Below are 25,238 nucleotides of genomic sequence, written 5' to 3'. Positions count from 1 at the left end.
TTCCCTTTCAGTACTTTAAATATATCCTGCCATTCCCTTCTGGCCTGCAGAGTTTCTGCTGAAAGATCAGCTGTTAAGCGTATGGGGTTTCCCTTGCAAGTTTCTTGTTGCTTCTCCCTTGCTGCTTTTGATATTCTTTCTTTTGTTTAGACTTTGTTATTTTGATTAGTATGTGTCTTGGTGTGTTTCTCCTTGGGTTTATCCTGTATCGGGCTCTTTGTGCCTCTTGGACTTGATTATTTCCCTTTTCTGTGTTGAGGAAATTTTCAACTATAATCTCTTCAAAAATTTTCTCATACCCTTTCTTCTTCTCTTCTTCTTCTGGGACCCCTATAATTTGAATGTTGGTGCATTTGATATTGTCCCAGAGGTCTCTGAGACTATCCTCAGTTCTTTTCAGTCTTTTTACTTTATTCTGCTCTTCAGAAGTTGTTTCCACCATTTTATCTTCCAGCTCACTGATTCTTTCTTCTGCTTCAGATATTCTGCTATTGATTCTTTCTAGAATATTTTAAATTTCAGGAATTGTGTTGTCTCTGCGTGTTTATTCTTTAATTCTTCTAGGTCTTTGTTAATTGATTCTTGCATTTTCTCCATTTTGCTTTCAAGGTTTTTCATCATCTTTGCCATCATTATTCTGAATTCTTTTTCAGGTGGTTTGTCTATTTCCTCTTCATTTATTTGGACTTTTGTGTTTCTAGTTTGTTCCTTCATTTGTGTAGTATCTCTCTGCTTTTTCATTATTTTCTTTTTAACTTATTGAGTTTGAGGTCTCCTTTTCCCAGCCTTCAAGGCTGAATTCTTTTTTCCTTTTGGTTTCTGCCCTCTAAGGTTGGTCCAGTGGTTTGTCTAAGCTTCTTATAGGGTGGGATTTGTGCTGAGTTTTTGTTTGTTTGTTTTTCCTCTGATGGGCAAGGCTGAGTGAGGTGGTAATCCTGTCTGCTGATGATTGGGTTTGTATTTTTGTTTTGTTTGGACTTCCCTGGTGGCTCAGACAGTAAAGCAGCTGTCTACAGTGCGGGAGACCCAGGTTTGATCCCTGGGTCAGGAAGCTCCCCTGGAGAAGGAAATGGCAATCCACCCCAGTACTATTGCCTGGAAAATCCCATTGACAGAGGAGCCTGGTAAGCTACAGTCCATGGGGTTGCAAAGAGTCGGACATGACTGAGCGACTTCACTTTCCTTTCCTTTTTTCCTTTTGTTTAGATGAGGGGTCCTGCACAGGGTGTTATTGGTGGTTGGGTGATGCTGGGTCTTTGTGTGAGTTCTCACTATTTGATACTCCTTAGTGTTAGTTCTCTGGTAGTCTAGGGTCTTGGAGTCAGTGCTCCCACTCCAAAGGCTCAGAGCTTGACCTCTGGTCAGGAACAAAGATTCCACAAGTGGCTTGTTATGGCATTAAGTGAGATTAAAACAAAAATCCCAAAACAAGAAACCAAAGATGAACCCCAGACAAATGGCAGTTACAAAATCAGGCAAATAATAATTAAAATAATAGATATACACATATACACCTATGAGCAAAGTCAAAACAGTCCAACAAAAATAAAGTAGACTGACCTGGCAAACAAAGGAAATAAAAAATTATATTTACCAGTTAAGAATAAAACTAACTAAAGCACAAACTGGAAAATAAAATTAAAGCAAGGTGCCAAGTGAGGAATAAAGTAATGAAAACAAAACTAACATATATGTTGAGAGGAAAGGAAAGAAAGAAAAGAAAGAAAGAAAGAAAAGATATGCAAAGTTAAATAGAGGTAGATGAAGAAGATTTACATACATTGAAGATTAACTGCAAGGGGAAAAGAACAGTAGGAAAGGCAAACAAAGGAATCAATGTAGAAAAAATATAATAGGTTTAAGAACATTAAAAATTAAAATTATAAAATAGAGAAAAGAAAAAAAAAAAGGAAAACTCCACAGAACTGCAAAGGTCCAATGTAGAGGCAAAGGTTTATAACAACAATAAAAAGTGTGACTGAATATACACATATACATATACACCCATAAGCAAAATCAAAACAGTCCAACAAAAATAAAGTACAATAGATTGACCTGGCAAATTATATCTACCAGAACAAACCTAAGCAGGAGCGGTGGCTGCTCAGCGCAGGAATGGCCGAGAGGAGGTACCCCATGCCCGAGGACAGGTGCCGTAGCCGAGAGGAGATGCCCCACCTTCAAGGTCAGGAGTGGGGGCTGAGAGGAGATACTCAACATCCAAGGTAAGGAGCAATGGCTGTGCTTTGCTGGATCAGCCATGAAGAGATACCCCACATCCAAGGTAAGAGAAACCCAAGTAAGATGGTAGGTGGTGAGAGACGGCATCAGAGGGCAGACTGAAATGTGAAACCACAATCAGAAAACTAACCAATCTGATCACATGGTCCACAGCCTTGTCTAACTCAGTGAAATTAAGCCATGCCATATGGGGCCACTCAAGATGGATGGGTCATGGTGGAGAGGTCTCACAGAATGTGGTCTGCTGGAGAAGGGAATGGCAAACCACTTCAGTATTCTTGCTTGAGAACCCCATGAACAGTATGAAAAGGCAAAAAGATAGGACAGAGAAAGGGGAACTCCCCAGGTCGGTAGTTGCCCAATATGATAGTGGAGATCAGTGGAGAAATAACTCCAGAAAGAATGAACGGATAGAGCCAAAGCAAAAACAACACCCACTTGTGGATGTGACTGGTGATACAAGCAAGGTCCAATGCTGTAAAGAGCAATATTGCATAGGAACCTGGCATGTTAGGTCCATGAATCAAGGCAAACTGGAAGTGGTCAAACAGGAGATGGCAAAAGTAAACATCAACATTCTAGGAATTAGCAAACTAAAATGGACTGGAATGGGTGAATTTAACTCAGATGACCATTATATCTACTACTGTGGGTAAGAATCCCTTAGAATAAATGGAGTAGCCATTATAGTCACCAGAAGAGTCTGAAATGCAGTACTTGGATGCAATCTCAAAAACAGAATGATCTCTCATTTCCAAGGCAAACCATTCAATATCATGGTAATCCAAGTCTATGCCCTGACCAGTCATGCTGAAGAAGCTGAAGTGGAATGGTTCTATGAAGACCTACAAGACCTTTTAGAACTAACACCCAAAAAAGATGTCCTTTTCATTACAGGGGACTGGAATGCAAAAGTAGGAAGCCAAGAAACACCTGGAGTAACAGGCAAATTTGGCCTTGGAGTACAGAATGAAGCAGGGCAAAGCCTAATAGAGTTTTGCCAAGAGAACACATTGATCATAGCAAACACCCTCTTCCAACAACACAAGAGAATACTCTACACATGGACATCACCAGATGGCCAACACTGAAATCAGACTGATTATATTCTTTGCAGCCAAAGATGGAGAAGCTCTATACAGTCAGCAAAAACAAGACCAGGAGCTGACTGTGGCTCAGACCATGAACTCCTTATTGCCAAATTCAGACTTAAATTGAAGAAAGTGGGGAAAACCACTAGACCATTCAGGTATGACCTAAATCAAATCCCTTATGATTATACAGTAGAAATGAGAAATAGATTTAAGGGCCTAGATCTGATAGAGTGTCTGATGAACTATGGAAGAGGTTCGTGACATTGTACAGGAGACAGGAAACAAGACCATCCCCAAGAAAAAGAAATGCATAAAAGCAAAATGGCTGTCTGAGGAGGCCTTACAAATAGCTGTGAAAAGAAGAGAAATGAAAAGCAAAAGAGAAAAGAAAAGATACACCCATCTGAATGTAGAGTTCCAAAGAATAGCAAGGAGAGATAAGAAAGCCTTCCTCAGTGATCAATGCAAAGAAATAGAGGAAAATAACAGAATGCGAAAGACTAGAGATCTCTTCAAGAAAATTAGAGATATCAAGGGAACATTTCACGCAAAGATGGGCTCAATAAAGGACAGAAATCATATGGACCTAACAGAAGCAGAAGATATTAAGAAGAGGTGGCTAAAATACACAGAAGAACTGTACAAAAAAGATCTTCATGACCCAGATAATCACGATGGTGTGATCACTCACCTAGAGCCAGACATCCTGGAATGTGAAGTCAAGTGGGTCTTAGTAAGTATCACTACAAACAAAGCTAGTGGAGGTGATGGAATTCCAGTTGAGCTCTTTCAAATCCTGAAAGATGATGCTGTGAAAGTGCCACAGTCAATATGCCAACAAATTTGGAAAACTCGGCAGTGGCCACAGGACTGGAAAAGGTCAGTTTTCATTCCAATCCCAAAGGAAGGCAATGCCAAAGAATGCTCAAACTACCGCACAATTGCACTCATCTCACACGCTAGTAAAGTGATGCTTAAAATTCTTCAAGCCAGACTTCAGCAATACGTGAACTTCCAGATATTCAAGCTGGTTTTAGAAAAGGCAGAGGAACCAGAGATCAAATTGCCAACATCCACTGGATCATTGAAAAAGCAAGAGAGTTCCAGAAAAACATCTATTTCTGCTTTATTGACTATGCCAAAGCCTTTGACTGTGTGGATCACAATAAACTGTGGAAAATTCTGAAAGAGATGGGAATACCAGACCACCTGACCTGCCTCTTGAGAAAGCTGTATGCAAGTCAGGAAGCAACAGTGAGAAATGGACATGGAACAACAGACTGGTTCCAAATAGGAAAAGGAGTACGTCAAAGCTGTATATTGTCACCCTGCTTATTTAACTTATATGCGGAGTACCTGATGAGAAACTCTGGGCTGGAAGAAGCAGAAGCTGGAATCAAGACTGCCAGGGGAAATATCAATAACCTCAGATATGCAGATGATACCACCCTTATGGCAGAAAGTGAAGAGGAACTAAAAAGCCTCTTGATGAAAGTGAAAGAGGAGAGTGAAAAAGTTGGCTTAGAGCTCAACATTCAGAAAACTAAGATCATGGCATCCGGTCCCATTACTTCATGGCAAATACATAGGGAAACTGTGGAAACAGTGTCTGACTTTATTTTGGGGGGCTCCAAAATCACTGCAGATGGTGATTGCAACCATGAAATTAAAAGACTTGCTTGCTCCTTGGAAGGAAAGTTATGACCAACCTAGACAGCATATTAAAAAGCAGAGACATTACTTTGTCAACAAAGGTCCATCTAGTTAAGGCTATGGTTTTTCCAGTAGTCATGTATGCATGTGAGAGTTGGACTATAAAGAAAGGTGAGTGCTGAAGAATTGTTGCTTTTGAACTGTGGTGTTGGAGAAGACTCTTGAGAGTCCCTTGGACTGCAAGGAGATCTACCAGTCCATTCTAGAGATCAGTCCTGGGTGTTCATTGGAAGGACTGATGTTGAAGCTGAAACTCCAATACTTTGGCCACCTGATGAAAAGAGCTGACTCAACTGAAATGACCCTGATGCTGGGAAAGATTGAGGGCAGGAGGAAAAGGGGAAGACAGAGGATGAGACGGTTAGATGGCATCACCGACTCAATGGACATGAGTTTGGATAAACTCTGGGAGTTTGTGATGGACAGGGAGGCCTGGCATGCTGCGGCTCATGGGGTCGCAAAGAGTCAGACACAACTGAGCGACTGAACTGAACTGAACAAAACTAAAGTACAAAGTGGAAAACAAGATTAAAGCAAGGTGCCAACTGGGGTATAAAGCGATGAAAATAAAATTATCAAATGTGTTGAGACTAAAGGAAAGGAAGAAAAGAAAGAAAGAATTGATATGCAAAGCTAAATAGAGGTAGATAAAGAAGATTTATATATATATTAAAGATTAACTGCAAGGGGAAAAGAACAGTAAGAAAAGCAAACTAAGGAATAAATGCAGAAAAATAATAATAGGTTTAAAAAACTAAAATTAAAAAAAGAGAAGAGAAACAAAGAAAACAACTCCCCAGAACTGCAAAAGCCCAATATAGAGCTAGAGGTTTATAACAACAATAAAAAATATGACTGAGGAAAAAAAAACAACCTTAAAAGCTAGTTAGATTTCATAGTGCCAATAAAATCAACAACTACAACAGAAGCGGGGAAAAAAGAAAAAAAAAATCCAAAAGAATCTACAGAACAAGTCAAAACATAAGAAAATAAATGTTTTTCTTGAGTCACTGCTGTCAGAGTCCTTTCCCTTGCTGGGAGTCACAGGCCACTTCACCTCCCTAGGACGCCCTCTAACACTGTGCTGATCTCTGGACCTGCTGTGGGGGCAGCTCAGATTCTAATCTGCTCCTATTCTGTGTTCTTGCCTCCAATGTCCACAGCTATCAGAACTAGTGCATTTTGTTTTGCAGGGGCTCTCAATGACCTTTTATATATTCCACAGACACAGTGTCTGCCTAGTTGATCGTGTGGACTTAATCTGCAGTTTGTACAGCTGGTGGGAGGGTTTTGGGTCTTCTTCCTTAGTCACACTGCCCCTGGGTTACAATTGTGGTTTTATTTCCACTTCTGGATATGAGTCATCCACTGGAGTTTGCTCCTGAGGCTGCCCTGAAGGACTTGGGTTTGCCCCTGTGAGGGCCAGGTGTGGAGGTGGTACAGCTGCTTGAGTCGCAGGGGTTCTGTCTGGGGAGAGGCTATGGTGATGGGGGGAGAGAGGCTATGGTGATGGCTCCCCCCACTACTCATGACTCAGCAGCATCAACCTGCTTCCATGGCTGCTGGCTTTCCTCCACGGGCACTTCCCACCACAATCTCCTTCCTCACATTCCCTCGATCTGTCTCTCCACAGTCAACAGCAGCCCTTGCCCTGGGATTGCTCCACAATCCCTAAACTCCAGCTTCCAGCCACTATGCCATCTAGGGTATGTATGGCTGTGGCAAGGACTGTCTGATTCTCATTCCATTTAGGCTGTTTCCCTCTGAGCCTTAATGTTTCTCCTCTGACTCAGACAACTGTCCGGATGTGGGGATCAGACCCCTGCTTCAGTTCCCCCACCGGCTGAGGGCAGGTCCAGTCCTACTAACGCTCCTGTTTTCCCCCTAGTTCCTTCATCCTACCGAGTTTCAGGTGGGTCTATATATTCTTTTCTGCTGATCAGGTACTCCTGTCCACTTTCAGCTGGTGTTCTGCATGCAGTTCTGTGTCTGAAGGTGTATTCCTGACACATCCGTGGGGAGAGTTGTACTCCATGTCCACCTACCCCTCTGCCATCTTGTTCCTCAAGCATTTTAAACTGATGGTCATCTTGTCAAGTGGAAGTGATGGTTGCTTCTCCTATGCACTTTATGTTCAATTTTGTACCAAAATTCACTGCTTCGAAACTGCCAGTTAGCTGAAAAAACTTTCTGATTACATTTTCAGTCTCTTTCCATGCTTAATCTAAAAATCATTCAAGTGACATGCATTTTATGCAACAGCATACGCCTACTGATTACTTTCCCAAAATCAGATTTTCAGGGTACAGGTGGGGAGTCTCAGAAAAACCTGTGTATAGGATTTGCCAAAACTTTTGAAGGGAGAAGAGGACAGGATCATTACATAATTAACTCAGCCACATTCTACAAAGCCTGAGGTGCCAGAAAAATTGAAGTGACAACAATAAAACAAAAGAACAAGATGCAACGGCAGAAAGGGTTTTGAGTCAAATTTCTCTCTCAAAAATGTCACCGGTTATCAGTCTCTCCAAAGCAAAAATAAACAAATGGGACCTAACCAAACTTACAAGTTTTGCACAACAAAGAAAACCATAAACAAGATGAAAAGACAAATTTGCACACTGGGAGAAAATATTTACAAATGATGCAACCAACAAGGGCTTAAATTCCAAAATACATAAACAGGTCATAAAACTCAACGACGAAAAAACAAACAACGAAAAAGGGTGGAAGATGTAAATAAACATTTTTCGAAGGAAGACATACAGGTGGCCACCAGGCACATGAAGAGATGTTCAGTTCTGCTAATTACTGCTACTGCTAAGTCGCTTCAGTCATGTCCGACTCTGTGCGACCCCATAGACAGCAGCCCACCAGGCTCCCCCGTCCCTGGGATTCTCCAGGCAAGAACACTGGAGTGGGTTGCCATTTCCTGCTCCAATGCATGAAAGTGAAAAGTGAAAGTGAAGTTGCTCAGTCGTGTCCGACTCCAGCGACCCCATGGACTGCAGCCCACCAGACTCCTCCGTCCATGGGATTTTCCAGGCAAAAGTACTGGAGTGGGCAAACTAAAACTGCAGTGAGGTACCACTTCACTAAATGGCCATCACTAAAAAGTCTACAGACAACAAATGCTGGAGAGTGTGTGGAGAAAATGAAACCCTTCTACACTGTTGGTGGGTAAGTAAGTTGGTACAACTACAATGGGAAACAGTTATGAAGGTTCCTCCAAAAACTAAAGACAGAACTACCGTATGATCCTGCAATCCCACTCCTGGACATATATTCAGACAAAACTACAATTCAAAAAGATACATGCACCCCAATGTTTATAGTAACACTATTCACAAAAACCAAGACATGGAAACAATCTAAATGTCCATCAACAGATGAATGGATACAGAAGATGGGTAATGTACACAATGGAATACTACTCAGCCATAAAAAGAATGAAATAATGCCATTTGCAGCAACATGGATGGATCTAGAGATGACCAAACTAAGCGGGGTTAAGTCAGAAAGAGAAAAAGACCATGTGATATCACTTATATACAGAATCTAAAATATGATACAAATGAACTTATCTACCAAACAGAAGTAGACTCCTAGACATGAAGAACAGACTTGTGGTTGCCAAGTGGGAGGGGAGTTGGGGAAGGAACATATTGGGAGTTTGGGATTAGCAGATGTAAACTATAATATATAGGTAGAATGGATAAACAACAAGGTCCTACTGTATAGGACAGGGAACTATATTCAATATTCCACTGATAAACCATAATGGGAAACAATTTTAAAAAGAATGTATATTTACCTATATGTATATATAGATATACATACCTATATATAAAAAACAGAATCACTTTTCTGTACAGTAGAAATTAATACACTGTAAATCAACTATAATTCTATAAAAATTTCACCAGTTAATGTTAGTCTGGTGTGCAAAATTAGTGCTATGAGAAGCAGTCCACAAAGTGTATTATCACCAGAACAATCACTTTCAGATTTTATTTTAAATATGTCTATAAGGAGTAGCTTTGCTTCCTATGTATAAGCATAATTAGGTATAATGCATAAATGAATTTTAATTACAATATTTTAATGTAACATATAATTTAAATTATTATATTTACATAGATATAAATAAAATAGAATATAACTTGTTTAAAATGTGAAACGTGAGGTTTATGGATCACAAAATGTTTAGTATCTCTGTTAACAAATGCTGACTTAAATTTGCAAAACCACATATATTTCAGAATGTCAAAAGCAGAAGATATCAAACTTTACTAAAAAGTGTTAAAGGGTAAATATATATATATAAAGATAAAATGAATAGTCTGCACTAATGGACATCAAGAAAATAAGCTTTAATTACACTATATATATATATATATCCTAGATTAAATCTTCATTCAATGAAGCATTTCTTTTGGCCTTACCTTTTTTGAGACAAGGAAATTTAAACAATTTAACCAGTCCAAAATCATCTCCAGACACCAACACTGAACTGTTGTAATTTGCATCCACTGAGTTGATGTCAGTGACATCAGTGTATTTTGGCCAAATTCCACTCACTTCTGGGCCTTTCACACATGTCCAGGAGGCCCAGGGAATCCCTTTGATTTCTTCTTTACTCGTTAAAGACTTCCCAGCTGAAAATAATCAATATACTTCAATATAATGCTACATGTAAATAAAAATCATGTTGAATATACTTATTCATTTTTCTCAAAGAAGTCTAAAACCTTTGTTTTAAAATGTTTATAAACTAAGGAAACTATAAATTATAATCTCTTTCCCCAACTGGTGATTTTTTCCCCCCAGCAGGGTTTAAAGAAAGCACATGCTCAAAACTCAAGATATGAGAAAGGAAATGATCATTGTACTGAAATCTAATGTCTCAAACTACCAAAGAAAGGCAATGCAAAAGAATGCTCAAACTACCACACAATTGCACTCATCTCACATGCTAGCAAAGTAATGCTCAAAATTCTCCAAGCCAGGCTTCAGCAATACGTGAACTGTGAACTTTCAGATGTTCAAGCTAGATTTAGAAAAGGCAGAGGAACCAGAGTTCAAATTGCCAACATCCGTTGGATCATGGAAAAAGCAAGAGAGTTCCAGAAAAACATCTACTTCTGCTTTATTGACTATGCTAAAGCCTTGAACTGTGCGGATCACAACAAACTAAATTCTTAAACAGATGGGAATACCAGACCACCTGACCCGCTTCCTGATAAATCTGTATGCAGATCAAGAAGCAACAGTTAGAACTGGACATGGAACAACAGACTGGTTCCAAATAGGAAAAGGAGTATGTCAAGGTTGTATACTGTCACCCTGCTTATTTAACTTACATGCAGAGTACGTCATTAGAAATGCTGGACTGGATGAAGTACGAACTGAAATCAAGATTTCCAGGAAAAATATCAATAATCTCAGATATGCAGATGATATTACTTATGGCAGAAAGTGAAGAACTAAAGAGCCTCTTGATGAAACTGAAAGAGGAAAGTGAAAAACTTGGCTTAAAACTCAACATTCAGAAAACTAAGATCATGGCATCCAGTCCCATCACTTCATGGCAAATAGATGGGGAAACAATGGAAACAGTGACAGACTTTATTTTGGGGGGCTCCAAAATCATTGCAGATGATGACTGCAGCCATGAAATTAAAAGACTTGCTTGCTCCTTGGAAGAAAAGCTATGACCAACCTAGACAGCATATTAAAAAGCAGAAATGGCACTTTGCCAACAAATGTCTGTCTAGTCAAAGCTAAGGTTTTTCCAGTAGTCATATATGGATGTGAGAACTGGACTATAAAGAAAGCTGAGTGCCAAAGAATTGATGCTTTTGAACTGTGGTGTTGGAGAAGACTCTTGAGAGTCCCTTGGACAGCAAGGTGATCCAATAAGTCCATTCTAAAGGAAATCAGTCCTGAATGTTCATTGGAAGGACTGATGCTGAAACTCCAAGAACTGACTCATTGGGAAAGACCCTGATGCTGGGAAAGATTGAAGGCAGGAAGAGAAGGGGACGACAGAGGATGAGATGGTTGGATGGCATCACTGACTCAATGGACATGAGTTTGAGTAAGCTCCAGGAGTTGGTGATGGACAGGGAAGCCTGGTGTGCTGTAGTCCACGGGGTCACAAAGAGTCAGACACAACTGAGCAACTGAACTGAACTGATATTTACTTGACCTTAATTATTTGGATACAGATGATATTATGCTTTGTGTTATTGAAGAAATTACTATTATTAAATTATATATTATCACAGTTACCAACTTTTTCTGGTTTTTAAAAAGTTTATTCTGAACTCCTACTTTTCATAATTCCAGGAGCCAGAGAAGTGATTTTTTAAAAAAATCAGCTTCAATTATTTAATGAAAGAAATGAACGGACTTTGCTGTTTAAAGTGCTACATGATAAAAATCTACCAAATTTTGATGAAGTATAATTGGTTGGGGAAAAGACTCCTGACAATTTTGCTTGCTATATTCTTAAGTACAGGGCACAATACCCAGTTTCCACCAGCAGCTAGCAAGGGATGTCCTCTGGGAGCACACAAAGGAGGAAGCCCACAGAAAAGGAATGCTGGGAAAAATGTTTAGTGATACACTATTTAAAAATTCAAAATCAAGACAATTAAGTGTATTAACTCATACTTTCCCCTCAACAGTAACAAACATTTTCAATGAAACAATCTATGAGAATAAATGCTCTTGCACATTACTGGTGCATTGTCAGACTGGCAATTCTGGACTCTAGCATAGTATTATACCCATTTTTAAGACCATAGAATCAGAGCTGATAGTTTGAATATATTCTTGATCCAGTGTCCCTGCTTAAAGAACACAGTCCAAGGAAGTAACATGGAAGAGAAAATCCCACCTCTACAAAGATATTTGGAGTTTTACTGTGGGTATCAGCAAAGAAACTAGAAATACGCCCAAACACTCAACAGGAGGATGAGAAAGAAAATTATGATATTTTCACTGAGCAGGGTTTATTTGTTTATTGCAAATGACAAATGTGTGTTCCGTCTTTTTTCACATAGGAAAATATATATTAAATACAGACAAGCAAAGAAAGCAGACACAAAGAAATATGCACCCAGTAATGGTAAACTGATGAATTTCCAATTAAAATAAATAAATTTAAATGAAAAAAAGTTGGCATTTTATTATATTACACCTTGCATGATGCATGTGTGCTTCAGTCACGTCTGATTCTTTGTGACCCGCCGGATTGTAGGCCACCAGGCTTCTCTGTCCATGGGATTCTCCAGGCAAGTATACTGGAGTGGGTTGCCAGGCTCTTCTCCAGGGCATCTTCTCAACCCATACCTCTCACATTTCATGCATTGGCAGGTGGGTTCTTTACCACTAGTGCCACCTGGGAAGCCCATGTTATACCTTATTTCATGGTAAAATTGATTTTTCAATAAAAATTTATGAAAAAATTATGTTAAACATTAAATTTTTAATCTTACATTACAAAAAATCATTATTCAAAAATTGAAGAGGTGGCAAGAATACACAGAAGAACTGTACAAAAAAGGTCTTCATGACCCAGATAATCACGATGGTGTGCTCACTCACCTAGAGCCAGACATCCTGGAATGTGAAGTCAAGTGGGCCTTAGGAAGCATCACTACGAACAAAACTAGTGGAGGTGATGGAATTCCAGTTGAGTTATTTCAAATTGTGAAAGATGATGCTGTGAAAGTGCTGCACTCAATATGCCAACAAATTTGGAAAACTCAGGAGTGGCCACAGGACTGGAAAAGGTCAATTTTCATTCCAATCCCAAAGACAGGCAATGCCAAAGAATGCTCAAACTGCCACACAATTGCACTCATCTCACACGCTAGTAAACTGATGCTTAAAATTCTCCAAGCCAGGCTTCAGCAATATGTGAACCGAGAACTTCCAAATGTTCAAGCTGGTTTTAGAAAAGGCAGAGGAACCAGAGATCAAATTGCCAACATCCGTTGGATCATCGAGAAGGCAAGAGAGTTCCAGAAAAAACATCTATTTCTGCTTTATTGATTATGCCAAAGCCTTTGACTGTGTGGATCACAATAAACTATGGAAAATTCTGAAAGAAATGGGAATACCAGACCACCTGACCTGCCTCTTGAGAAACCTGTATGCAGGTCAGGAAGCAAAGTTAGAACTGGACATGGAACAACAACTGGTTCCAAATAGGAAAAGGAGTACGTCAAGGCTGTATATTGTCACCCTGCTTATTTAACTTAAATGCAGAGTACATCATGAAAACGCTTGGCTGGAAGAAGCACAGGCTGGAATCAAGATTGCCGGAAGAAATATCAATAACCTCAGATATGCAGATGACACCACCCTTATGGCAGAAAGTGAAGAGGAACTAAAAAGCCTCTTGATGAAGGTGAAAGAGGAGAGTGAAAAAGCTGGCTTATTAAGCTCAACATTCAGAAAACAAAGATCATGGCATGCAGTCCCATCACTTCATGGGAAATAGATGGGGAAACAGTGGAAACAGTGGCTGATTTTATTTTTCTGGGCTCCAAAATCACTGCAGATGGTGATTGCAGCCATGAAGTTAAAAGACGCTTATTCCTTGGAAGGAAAGTTATGACCAACCTAGATAGCATATTCAAAAGCAGAGATATTACTTTGTCAACAAAGGTCCATCTAGTCAAAGCTATAGTTTTTCCAGTGGTCATGTATGGATGTGAGAGTTGGACTGTGAAGAAAGCTGAGCACTGAAGAATTGATGGTTTTGAACTGTCGTGTTGAAGAAGAATCTTGAGAGTCCCTTGGACTGCAAGGAGATCCAACCAGTCCATTCTAAAGGAGATCAGTCCTGGGTGTCCATTGGAAGGACTGATGTTGAAGCTGAAACTCCAATACTTTGGCCACCTGATGTGAAGTGCTGACTCATTTGAAAAGATGCTGGGAAAGATTGAGGGCAGGAGGAGAAGGGGACGACATAGGATGAGATGGTTGGATGGCATCACCGACTCAATGGACATGGGTTTGGGTGGACTCTGGGAGTTTGTGATGGACAGGGAGGCCAGGCGTGCTGTAGTTCATGGGGTCACAAAGAGTCGGACACGACTGAGCAACTGAATTGAAAATACATCAATTTGTATTTATGATGTTTTATTATTATAAACTGTTACTAAATGAGTATTATGTAAATAAGATGAATTTCTTATAGAAATTATAGTGGGGGCTACAAATAAAATGTGTGTTTTTTGAATCCCAATTAGCACTTTTCACCAAGTAGTCACATAATAAAGGCTTCCAATTATTAAGGACACAAAGAGAGACTAAAGTAATCACAGTAGTTTAGGATTGTGTTCCTAAAATTTTCATGTTTTTTTTGTATTTTCCTAGCAAATTTTCTTTTTCCTTATCTGTAGGCATTCTTTACATAGTATACAGTTGACTCTTGAACAACTCTGGGGAGTCAAAAATCCATGTACAACTCAGACCATCTGCATTCCTGGTTCCACATCTGCACTGACCATCTGCATTCCTGGTTCCACATCTATGGATTCAACCAACCTCTTAGTATGTAGTACTCTAGTATTTACTACTAAAAAAAATCTACAGAAGTAGACCCATGCAGTTCAAACCCATATTATTCAAAGGTCAACTGAATAGCCTTTGTCCATTATAAGTCCAAGTCTTTATGCCCAACCTATGCACTGTCTTTTCATTTTATTCATAGTCTCTTTTGTTGTGGAATAATTTTTTATTTTAATGTGTTTCAGTTTATGAATCTTTTCTTGAGAGTTTGTGATCTGAGGGGTCTTGTTTGAGAAAATACTCCTTGCCCTCAGGTCCTAAGAATATCCTCATACATTTTCTGCCATGGTTCAGAGCTATGTTTTGCATACACATTTAATGCCCTTGTGACTTACATGGCATTTTGTAGAATAGCCGTTCTCCAGCACCATCATTAGTTTGCAGGTATTTACTATCCAAAGACCAGTCAATGTGTGTGATGAAACTGAGAGACTTGTTGCATTCTCCAATTTTCTTATACCTCTGGGCAACAGCGTAGACGTCTACCGGGCCATCATTGGATCCCACTGCCAGATAAGAACCATCTGGAGAAAATTTCATTTCATGAATGACTTCTTTTCGATCTTTGATATGAACCACTTCTGTCATATCTCTGAAAGAATAAAAAAGCAAAATGATAAATAGCAAATCTAGGGATGGAACCTCAAGTCATGCTTTAAAGTTTGTGTGTCACTGAAAATTTGGTAATTAGCCATCTTCTCATACATCACTAAGCAAAGAAAGAAAAGGCTACTTACCCATTTGGTAATGAGTTATGTGTAACTGGTAATGAGAATTTAGTGTAATAAACCATGTCAACAGCATTTTTAAAGCTAGGTAGAATTTGTTATGTGAGATACAGTATCTAATTTATAGCTTCGTTTCCTTTCTATAATCACAAAGTGTGTAATCCCAAAGAATAACCAAGGTTATTTGAAGGAAATACAAGAGTGGGTCATAATTTTTGTATAGTATAAATAATATCAGATGTTAATAAATAGGAAATGTTCCATTTTATTAGTGATTATAGGGCAAAAAATCTTTTATTCCAGCTCACCTCTAAAACTCTGGTGCTATTAGAGGCGGCTTTCCTTTTTCTTCCTTTTTCTCGTCTCATTAAAAGCCCATAATCTCTTACCTAAAACCCTTAGGACCAGACGAGTTTGGGAGTTGATCACTCACTGCATTTTGCAAAGGTTCACATATATTATGCAACAGCCCCGTAGGAGCTAGGGCAGCGACCCCTTTTGAACACATTCATATTCTTGCAGCAAATCCCATGATATGTGATTGTTCCTACTAAGAGATTAGTAGATATGTGTGTAACTGAATCACCTTTCTGCACACCCGAGACACTGTAAGTCAACTATACTTCAACAAAATATATATATGTTGAGAAAAAAATTACACTTAAAAAAAAAAAAGGAGGCTGACAGACTGTAAACAATTTCACATCAGTTCACTGGGTCAGGCTGTGCTGCCAAATAAGTTACCAAATAACTTAAGATTTTCAGTGTTTGGATCTGGCAATTACAGAGAGGGGATTGCGAATCTACCTATTCAAAACAGCAAACGCATTTTTCCCTAAAGTCCTGGCAAACATTCTGACCTGGAGAATTAATTTTAGCAGAAGCATATCTCTAATGTCATTTTCAATACCAGTAGTACGTGCCTGACTCGGAGAACAATGAAAGATCCGTCCTTCATGCCCAGGGCCAACTGAGATCCATCGGGGCTGAAAGCAACGCTGCGAACTGCCTCCTCCATGTTACAGCGGGCAATCAAGGCATGGTCAGCCAGGCTCCACAGCCTAAGAGCAGTTCAAAGTCAAAACAAAACACTTTCTCATAGTCATCAGCCAGCCCAAGGCCAAAGGCCTGTTCATCATGGCGATAGTAACAAAAAAGGATGCAGGAACATCACACCAGTCTCCTCCCTCTCGGCATGTCTGGGAAGCTGCAAAGGTGTTTGGTCTATCTTTGGGTGATTTTCTCCATTTGAGATATCCAGCAAGAAATAAAACATGAGATATTTTCAAAGATTTTGAGATTGAAAAATAAGGAAATTTTACATACTACTTCATACAAAATTTTTTAAAATTTTATTTTATTTTTAAACTTTACATAATTGTATTAGTTTTGCCAAATATCAAAATGAATCCACCACAGGTATACATGTGTTCCCCATCCTGAACCCTCCTCCCTCCTCCCTCCCTATACCATCCCTCTGGGTCGTCCCAGTGCACCAGCCCCAAGCAACTTTTCTCTTTGGAGATTAAAAACTGTTCCTGAATTATACCAATGGGTGTTAATAACACTTACAGGATAAGAGGTACTACTAGATGCTGTTATTATCAGTTGCTTTTTAAATACGGGTTTTCTTCTAGAAACTGTGTTATGTAAATATAGACTAAAACGCATATTATGTTTGTTGGTCTCCTGAGCAAGAAAAAGTATCTGAGATGGAGAAGAATAAATGGTACCCCTGCCTAGGAGGATTCCAAGTTGGCTGTACACAGTCATGTGCCGAAACTCCTCAAAAATCCCTGGTGCCCCACTGCTGACAGGGCCCCTCTTGGTCAGGGGAGGGGGAATACTTCACCGGGCCCCCTGGCTGATGAGCGGACGACTGCTGGAGAAACAGAGGTCACTTGTAAGGGCAGCTCTTAGAACACCTAAGCCAAGCACTTCAGAATGAAAGACCATGAACTAAATATCTGAGGATTCGAATAAGAGTTTCTATATGACTTGCAGTTGTGGTATGTGACCTTTTCCTGTTACCACTTTAAAGACAGTCTTCTCTTATTATGCAAACAACAATAACTGTGGCGGGGGTGGCTAGAATCTAAGCTCTTGTGATAAAGAGACAGGAGTAAGTCAAATGTGGTGTAGCTTTCCTAAGTGCATCCTGCCATCAGGAGGGACGGGGCACCTGTCTTGCCATGTAGGGCTGCCCAGTGGAGTCTGCCTATCCCTGAGGCAGCCTGAGCTATTCAGCTTAAAACTCAGGGTAGGCTTTCAATACCTTTTCCATTATTCATAGTTCATGCTGTTTTTAGCCGTGTACTATTTTAAGCAATGTAAGCTTTGCTCTACTAGCATGAAGAAACCACCACATCTCAGTAAACTGCACTATCCTTCTAAAGTCACTAAGCTAACCTTTCTCAAAGAGTTATGACTTATACCCTTGCTAAATTTCAATACTCAGAGTGTCAAATTCCATTTAATATCTTAGCCAAATTAATGGTTAAAGGGAGTAATACAAATTCTGGCAGTAAGGGCTCTTTGCAATTCTAAGATTCAACATAGTTGTTAAAATACAAAAGCTAAAAACTTTCTTGAAATCCTTTCTATCTGGATGGGTATGAATTGAGTTTCTTGGATGTTTGAATAACTTGGTGGCATTGGTTTGGCTCAGAGTAACAGAAGGAAAAGGAAGAGAGGAAGGCAGTAAGTAATGACAAGTAAGAAGCCAAATAAACATTTATAGCACTTGGATAAGGAAATGGCAACCCACTCCAGTGTTCTTGCCTGGAGAATCCCAGGGACAGTGGGCCCTGGTGGGCTTCCGTCTGTGGGGTCGCACAGAGTCAGACACGACTGAAGCGACTTAGCAGCAGCAGCAGCACATGTAGAGATAGCTGTAATTGTTTTCACTGATTTTTAGATTGATGAGACTTTAGTGCTGGGTGCAAACTAAAAAATGGATTTATCTTTGGATTTATGCTAATGAGTATACTGACTGCATCTTGACTGGATTCACAAAAATACAGAATAAGGGTGGGGAGGGAGAGTAATGACCTTAGGTCTCGTGTCCAGTCCTCCTGTTTAGCTATTCAAACTTAGAAGCAGTAATCCATCGATGAATTGATCAATCAGTCTCTTCCTCTCACTGTCACGGACTCTCTTTCTGGCCTGCTTATTGTTGAGCACATTTAAAGTTCAGTAGTAAATACAAAAACGCTGGATTCAGTGTAACAGCTTTCATCTCACACTTTCAAATCATATGTTCAGTCTCTCAACAGTCACAAGAGCAGTGGAAGCATAGTCATTCTGCTCATTCTATTACTGTCGAGCTCTCAAACACAAGTGATCCATAGTAAGAACCCCTGAGGCCCTAATAAAATGGGCACATTTTCTTAGGAACCAGCACTTTCCCTTGATTTGAGGACATTGCTCAAAATTCCACACGAGAATTTACAAAGAAAGAATTAATGACTCTCATGCTAAAGACGACTTTGGAAAATCAGAACTTCAGTTCTATTTGAGATCTCTAATCTCCAACTAAACGGATAAAAAGTGAGTAAGCTGTGAAACTGCTAAGCTGCCCCCAGCAGGACAGAAGATATGAGGGGGAAATATAACTTTATACAGGTGAGTGAACTCAGCTCACATCTTCAACTGAAAGAGACCTGGAGGCCAATCTAACCAGCGGGAGTGCATTTTCACTTCTAAGAACATTTTCTTGACTTTATATGGGGCCCAAGAAAGATAGCAACAAAAAGAGATCAAGAAGCCAACTGTTGTTAAGCAAAATGTCTCAGCATTCTGTTTGGAAACTGTGAGGTTCTACACTGGGGGTTATTCTTCTCTTAAAATAACAAGCAAGCTTGGGCAAAATCAGTCTGTCATCCCAGGGAGGTGTGTGAGGTTACGGCAACACTGCTGGGGCCTCACCTGACAGAGCGGTCGTCACTGCCCGTCACGGCCAGTGGCTTCTTGGGGTGCAGGGCCAGAGCCCAGAGCTCCCCCTCACAGTGACCCTGCAGGATCAGCATCGGTTTGTCCCGTTCTCGAACGATTACTTCAAATATCTCGCTGTCCTGGGTCCCTGCTAGGAGGCGGTCTGCTTTCCAGCACACACTCCGGATAGAGAGGCCTGACAAAGAAAATACACAAGTAAAGTAAAAGCATCCTTCCACAACATTTACAAATAAAACACCTGAAGTTAAAACCTCGTCAGCAGGAGAGCCTCTAAGGTAACATAGCCAAACAATGCCTGGGGGTGGACAACCAACCCACACAGCCCTCTGCATTATTGACCATTGCCTACCATGTGCTGGCCCCCCACCACACCCCTTGTAATCTGTTTTGTAAAGGAAAGATTGCTCTTTCCTGTCTGACTTAGGCTAACTATGTGGTTTTACAGCACAAGTGAAGTGAGTGAGTCAAAGTGCTCAGTCATGTCCGACTCTCTGCGACCCCATGGACTACACAGTCCATGGAATTCTCCAGGCCAGAATACTGGAGTGGGTAGCCTTTCCCTTCTCCAGGGGATCTTCCCAACCCAGAGATCAAACCCAGGTCTGCCGCATTGCAAGAGGATTCTTTACCAGCTGAGCCACAAGGGAAGCCCAAGAACACTGGAGTGGATAGCCTATCCCTTCTCCAGCAGATCTTCCCAACCAGACTATCCCCTCTCCAGCAGATTTGGAGAACTGGGTCGGGAAGATCCACTAGAGAAGGGATAGGCTACCCACTCCAGTATTCTTGGGCTTCCCTTGTGGCTCAGTTGGTAAAGAATCCACTGTAATGCGGGATACCTGGGTTTGATCCCTGGGTTGGGAAGATACAGCAAAGTCTATATTAAATATGACATTAAAGTGAATATAAGAGCAGGAATTGGTCTTAATGAAAACTTAACCTCCTTTAAAATAATTTCCTTCTGACTTGCTATGGAAAAGTTAATAAGCACTTCAATCTTTAGGATGCTAGCATTGTAAGATAATTATACGTGGGTGATACTACAGAACAGTTAATTATCATATTAGGCAAGTATAGTATGTATCTGATTAGAACCTAGTCTCATTCTGCTGGATAAACAGATGCACCATGTCCCAGAAATATGCAAATGAAACTCCAATTTCAGTCTCAGAATACCATCAAACATTTGAAGATGTTATTCTTCACTGACTTAACAATTTATGGAAACTTCTCTAAAAGTGCAGTACTCCTTTTAAATCCAACCTTCCCCCTCATATCATTCCATCCTCTCTAAGTAGATTCTCAACTTGCCTGCCTGAGTTTTGATTGCGTGGATTTCTTGTGGTCTATTCTGTTCCTTACAAGGTACATTATTTATTTACTTACACAGTGAATTTTCTCATGTCTGAATTAGAAGTACATAAGCCATCCCACCTTCACAACTACTTCAAACTACTTAAGGATGTGATAACCTTTAAGATCTGAGCTGCCTCTCCAGTGGGCTTTGTGTCTTTGTTGCAGAAACTAAAAGAAGTCAGAGTACCTGGACTTCAGTCCTGCTCTATACCGACTGGCCAGACATCCCAGGGAGACTCTCCTTCTCTCTGGGGACCATAAATGTAGACTATAATTATGGAGACCATGTAATTTATCATCCAAATCAGGACCATTCTGGAAGTAAAGTAGGCTCTAAAAATAATTAAATTTACATTTTTTGAAATATTTATTAACCAAGAAAGCAGCTTTGGTATGTTGAAAGACCTATTAAATTATTCTATCAAAAAATTTCAGATATATTCAATAAAATTAAAATTACTTTATTACAGAATGAAAAGGTCTAAGACAGGGGAATGAATAGGCAGACACACAGAGGATTCTTAGGGTCGTGAAAGTCTGTAGGATCTATAATGGTACGTGTTATACATGTCAAAACTCAAAGAATATATTAATACAACACCAAGAGTGAACCCTAACGTGAACTATATGCTTTGGGCAATGATATATCAATGTAGGTCCATCCACTGCAACCAATGCACCATTCTGGTGGGCCATGTTGATAGGGAGGCTGCGTGTGTAGGAGAGCAGAAGTATATGAGAAATATCTGTACCTTCCACTCAATTTCGCTGTGAACCTAAAATTGCTCCAAAAAGTACAACCTGTTAAAAAAAAATTCAAGACAAATGCTGGGACGATAGAAGAGTTAGTTAGTTGGTGGTATCTGGACACCCTAACTGAAATCCTCATCTTAACTCATTATGATCTTAAAAGGATCTAATGAGATAATGAATTTATCTACAAAACAGAACACTGTTTTGCTATCCTTACATGAGATAACTCTCTTTACCCCCTGCTTTGAATTCATTGCTATGTATCTTGAAATGGAAGGAGACAGCACGCAGGCAGATTTATTATTCCTGCTGTGAGTAGTAAGTAGCGATACCTTGGCAACGGCTAGTTTCAGGGTCAATCACTCAAAATCCTCCACTGCAAACACCACGCAGGCTTTCAAGGTTGGAAAGGACAGATGTGTAGGGAAAACAGTCAGGATAAGATGGCAGGCTGATAGGCAGGAGGCTCAGCTGAGAAAAAAGTCCTTTTGCTCCTGTCCCTTTCTTGCCTGTATCTTCTCCCCATGCTTTTATTAACATATTCCTATTGCCTCTAGGAGGAGGGGGTGAATTTGTCATCTCCCTAGCAGGCTTTGCATCATCTATAATTTTATTACTGGAGAGGTATAAGACTTTGTCCTTGAGAAACAGGAAGAGAGATATTAATTACATTCTAACATCAGCAAAAAAATCAGACAGTTTACTTGTTTATTATATTTATTGCCCCCTCTTACTAATATCTGTGAAGACAAGAGTTTTCTCAGTTTTATACACCTTTGTGTCCTCCACGCCTAGTATAGTGGTAGATACTCAGTAAGAATTGTTAAAAGAATAAGATATTAAAATCATAAATATTTCTTGAGTCTTTGGAGATACCAAGAAATAAAAGACAACCTCCCCATCCTCAATGAGAACATTTCAGAGGAGGGATATAGTCATTAGTTTACACACAAAAATATTTATTGAGCACCTATTACATGCCCAAGACTAAAGCTTGAACAGTGAACAAGCCAGGGTCATGCCCTTATGGAGTTTGCATTCTAAGGAGGAGCCAGACATTTGTAAGCAGGTATCTACATGCCAAAATCAATTAAAATAATATAGACAAGAGTACACAACAGGGAAAGGACAATCTCTTCCACAAATGGTGTTGGAAAAACTAGACAGCCACATGTAAAAGAAACATACAAAAATAAACTCTAAATGGATTAAAGACTTGAACCTCAGACCTGAAACCCTAAAACTCCTAGAAGAAAACACAGGCAGTAAGCTCCTTGACATCAGTCTTGGTGATGACTTTGTGGCTCTGACACCAAAAGGAAAGGCAACAAAAGTAAAAATAAACAAGTGGGAACACATCGAACTAAGAAAGCTTGCTCACAGCAAAGGGAACAATCAACAAAATGGCCAGGCAACCTACCCAATGGGAGAAAATACTTGCAAATCATACATCTGATAAGGAGCTAATATTCAAAATATATAAAGAACTCATACAACTCAATAGCAAAAACCCCGAACAATCTGATTAAAAAATGGACCTGAACAGACATTTTCCCAAAGAAGATATGCAGATAACAGGTACTCGAAAAGGTGTTCCACATCCCTAGTCAGAGAAATGCAACTCAAAACCACAATGAAATATCATCTAACACTTATTATGATGGCTGTTTTTTTCGCTAAAGATGAGAAATAACAAATGCTGGCAAGAGTGGGGAAAAAAGGTGGCCCTTGTGTACTATGGGAATGTAAACTGGCACAGCCCTTGTGGGTAACAGCATGGAGATGCCTCAAAAATTAAAAATAGAACTACCAGAGGATCCAGCAATTTCACTTCTGAATGTTATCTGAAGGGAACAAAACCACTAACTGTAAAACGTATCTGTACACGCATGTTCACTGCAACATGACTCACCATAGCCACAGCATGGAAACAACCTAATTCTTCAACAACCGACCGATAAAATGTAATATACACACAGATAATAGAGTATTATTCAGCCACACACACAAAATTCTTGCCATTTGGGACAACCTGGGTGACTTCCGAGGGCATAATGATATGTGAAATACGTCAGATAGAGAAAGATAAATATTGTGGGAATATATGTGGAACCTAAAAAAGAAATAACAAAACCCCCAAATCTCACAGGTACACAGAACAGATTGGTGATTGCCAGAGACTGAGATGGACAGTAGGCAAAATGAGCGAAGGTAATCAAAAGGATCAATGCAAAGAAATAGAGGAAAACAACAGAATGGGAAAGACTAGGGATCTCTTCAAGAAAATTAGAGATACCAAGGGAACATTTCATGCAAAGATGGGCTCAATAAAGGACAGAAATGGTATGGACCTAACAGAAGCACAAGATATTAAGAAGAGGTGGCAAAAACACACTGAAGAACTGTACAAAAAAGATCTTCACGACCCAGACAATCACGATGGTGTGATCCCTCACCTAGAGCCAGATATCCTGGAATACGAAGTCAAGTGGGCCTTAGAAAGCATCACTACGAACAAAGCTAGTGGAGGTGATGGAATTCCAGTTGAGCTATTTCAAATCCTGAAAGATGATGCTGTGAAAGTACTGCACTCAATATGCCAGCAAATTTGGAAAACTCAGCATGGCCACAGGACTGGAAAAGATCAGTTTTCATTCCAATCCCAAAGAAAGGCAATGCCAAAGAATGCTCAAACTGCCACACAATTGCACTCATCTCACACGCTAGTAAAGTCATGCTCAAAATTCTCCAAGCCAGGCTTCAGCAATACGTGAACCATGAACTTCTAGATGTTCAAGCTGGTTTTAGAAAAGGCAGAGGAACCAGAGATCAAATTGCCAACATCTGCTGGATCATGGAAAAAGCAAGAGAGTTCCAGAAAAACATCTATTTCTGCTTTATTGACTATGCCAAAGCCTTTGACTGTGTGGATCACAATAAACTGTGGAAAATTCTGAAAGAGATGGGAATACCAGACCACCTGACCTGCCTCTTGAGAGATCTGTATGCAGGTCAGGAAGCAACGGTTAGAACTGGACATGGAACAACAGACTGGTTCCAAACAGGAAAAGGAGTACGTTAAGGCTGTATATTGTCACCCTGCTTATTTAACTTCTATGCAGAGTACATCATGAGAAACGCTGGGCTGTAGGAAGCACAAGCTGGAATCAAGATTGCCGGGAGAAATATCAATCACCTCAGATATGCAGATGACACCACCCTTATGGCAGAAAGTGAAGAAGAACTAAAAAGCCTCTTGATGAAGGTGAAAGAGGAGAGTGAAAAAGCTGGCTTAAAACTCAACATTCAGAAAACGAAGATCATGGCATCCGGTCCCATCACTTCATGGGAAATAGATGGGCAAACAGTGGAAACAGTGTCAGACTTTATTTTTCGGGGCTCTAAAATCACTGCAGATGGTGACTGCAGCCATGAAATTAAAAGACACTTACTCCTTGGAAGGAAAGTTATGAAAAAAAAAAAAAAAGAAAGTTATGACCAACCTAGATAGCATATTCAAAAGCAGAGACATTACTTTGCCATCAAAGGTCCATCTAGTCAAGGCTATGGTTTTTCCAGTGGTCATGTATGGATGTGAGAGTTGGACTGTGAAGAAAGCTGAGTGCCGAAGAACTGATGCTTCTGAACTGTGGTGTTGGAGAAGACTCTTGAGAGTCCCTTGGACTGCAAGGAGATCCAACCAGTCCATTCTGAAGGAGATCAGCCCTGGGATTTCTTTGGAGGGAATGATGCTGAAGCTGAATATCCAGTACTTTGGCCACCTCATGCGAAGAGTTGACTCACTGGA

At 40.0% G+C, this 25,238-nt stretch overlaps 1 protein-coding gene across 4 annotated transcripts in view; it reads right to left on the bottom strand.

Moving 5' to 3' along the window:
* Nucleotides 1–25,238, bottom strand: part of EML6 (EMAP like 6) — a 287,129-nt gene that overhangs the window by 119,941 nt on the left and 141,950 nt on the right. For all 4 annotated transcript variants that reach the window (XR_009739371.1, XM_061432385.1, XM_061432384.1 and 1 more), the window contains exons 8-11: nucleotides 19,295–19,496; nucleotides 16,291–16,428; nucleotides 14,975–15,231; nucleotides 9,494–9,706 (exon numbers count right to left, since the gene is read on the bottom strand). Coding sequence is in view for 3 of the 4 variants with exons in the window: in XM_061432385.1 (XP_061288369.1) it covers nucleotides 9,494–9,706; nucleotides 14,975–15,231; nucleotides 16,291–16,428; nucleotides 19,295–19,496 (810 nt within the window). In the remaining variant the exon portion in view is untranslated. The remainder of the gene's footprint in view (nucleotides 1–9,493; nucleotides 9,707–14,974; nucleotides 15,232–16,290; nucleotides 16,429–19,294; nucleotides 19,497–25,238) is intronic.

Source organism: Bos javanicus, chromosome 11, assembly GCF_032452875.1.
Source record: "Bos javanicus breed banteng chromosome 11, ARS-OSU_banteng_1.0, whole genome shotgun sequence".
NCBI lineage: Eukaryota > Metazoa > Chordata > Mammalia > Artiodactyla > Bovidae > Bos > Bos javanicus.
The sequence above is the reverse complement of the archived record's forward strand: the minus strand, read 5'-3'. Positions and strand labels throughout refer to the sequence as shown.